Consider the following 1942-nt stretch of genomic DNA (forward strand, 5'->3'; position numbering starts at 1 on the left):
GCCTGGTCTCACCAAGTCTTTGGCTTCCGTCAGCGAGTCCTCCACGTCGGAGAAGCCGAAGCCGGCCACGGTGATGAACTGGCTCACCGCCGACACAAACTTGTCGCCCGGCTCCTGCGCTCGCGTCTTCTGGTAGGCCAGCTCCTGGACAGCCGAGCAACAAGAAAAGGAAGAGCGAGTCGTGAGCCGCGGGGGCGAGGCGGGGGCGGCAAACTTGCGTCGGCGACGTACACTCTCCACGCTTTTCAAGCCGCCGCGCAGGTTGCCGACGTCTTTCTCCAGCTCGGTCATGCTGGAAGCAAGTACGTCCAAGCCATGAAGGCGCGCGCGCGACAACTCGCGAGCGGGAAACGTGAGCGGCGTTTCCCCGCTGGGTCAAATGCGGCTTTCGCGAAGCTCCACCTTACTTGACTTTGGCCGCCTCGGGCACGCTGGGCAGGTCGCCGTGAAACTTGAGCACTTGGGGGTATTTCTTCTCCAGGATGGTGATCAGGTAGTGCAGAAGATTGACGTTCCTGGCGAGAGGGGAAGTCAGTCACTTCCGGGCCCCCAGCCCAAAATGTCCTCGCCCCGTCTGTCGAGAAGGACGCCCGACGGAGGATTTCAAGCGACTTGAGCCGAGGTCGGAAAAAAGCTCGGGGGGCCAGTGGACGCTCCCGGGCCGCTTTCAAAGTACCCCGCCAACCTGACCGGCCTGAGTTTTTTATCGAACTTCACGACAATGCGGACCGCTTCAAGCACCCCCCCCCTTTTCGGCCCGCAATCAATCCACGGAGACCCGAGACTAAAAACTGAACACCACTTTGCTTGAAGTCATTTTGAAGCCGTTGCGCAATCGAGGGCAAACGGCCTCGGAAGCCCCCCCGAGCCAAGTGGGCGCCACTCGGGATTTTGCGATGTCGCACGGGATGAAAGGGCGACGCGGCGGCGGCCTTACTTGTCGATGCTGGACTTGGTGTCGGCGATCTTGTTGAGCGAGGACACCTTGAAGCCGTAAGCGTTGCCCCGCTGGCCCTTGTTCATGTAGTTGCCGAAGGCCAGCACCACCTCCAGGAGCTGCCTCAGGTTGCGGCTGCGCAGGACCTCTTTGGACGCCTCGGCGAGAGCTGCAGGCGCAGCGTTAGCGCGTCGGCTTTTCAGAGGCGTCGGCGCGCTGGCGGCGGCGGCGGCTCACCTGCCACTTTGGGCTTGATCTCGGCGATCCTCTCGGCAAACTTCTTCTTGAAGTACAAAGACTGCAGCCTCTGCTGGTAGTGGTTTATTCTGGGCGGGGCGGGACGACAACAGGCTCCGAGCGTCATCAAATGACAAAAACGAGGCAAAAGAGTGCGACTTTCTTCTTCGGCTTCACCGAATCACATTCGTCGACATCGAACGACGCCGTGGACTAAATCAATCGCAGCGATGATGATTCAAATCAACAAGGTTGAACTTTTTTTTCTTTTCTGTCCCAAAGGTGGAGCTCGGGCGCGCTCACCTGCTCATCTCGTAGAGGAAGCGGTCGGGTTTGGCCATGCGCTCCAGCTCGTGCCGGTGCTCCTCCAGGAGGTCCACGTCGCTCTTCTCCGGGACAAATTTCAGCAACTGAAAAGCCCCCAAAAGGGTTCGGGTTCAGCCTCCGCTCGGCGGGAACCAAAGCCGACGCGACGGCGGCGGCGGCGGCGGCACCTGCTCCAGCATGTCTTTGGGAAGGTCCTCCTGCTCGTCCATGCCGAGGATGGCCCTCTTCATCTCCTCGTTGGACAGCTTCAGCCTGCGGCAGCGCACGCGCCCGCCGCCCGTCATTTGTGAGCATCGAGCCGCGAACGCTGCGGCGACCGCCGCCAAGACGCTAACCTGGAGAGGAGGATGTTGCAGTTTTGCGCTCGCCGGCCGTCGATCACCGACAGCTCCTTCGCCTTTCTGGAGCCCGGCGCGTCGTCCTCGGCCTCCTTCTGCAACG

General features: G+C 61.2%; 1 protein-coding gene across 1 annotated transcript in view; it reads right to left on the bottom strand.

Annotated features, from left to right (window-relative positions):
- Nucleotides 1-1942, bottom strand: part of LOC109524866 (disheveled-associated activator of morphogenesis 1-like) — a 23742-nt gene that overhangs the window by 1990 nt on the left and 19810 nt on the right. Inside the window, 7 exon segments of the mRNA XM_019884989.1 lie at nt 13-144; nt 232-292; nt 408-515; nt 938-1106; nt 1175-1263; nt 1478-1584; nt 1669-1753. Of these exon segments, the coding sequence (XP_019740548.1) occupies nt 13-144; nt 232-292; nt 408-515; nt 938-1106; nt 1175-1263; nt 1478-1584; nt 1669-1753 (751 nt within the window).

This window comes from Hippocampus comes, unplaced genomic scaffold (genome assembly GCF_001891065.2).
Source record: "Hippocampus comes isolate QL1 unplaced genomic scaffold, H_comes_QL1_v1.1 scaffold144, whole genome shotgun sequence".
NCBI classification, from domain to species: Eukaryota; Metazoa; Chordata; class Actinopteri; order Syngnathiformes; family Syngnathidae; genus Hippocampus; species Hippocampus comes.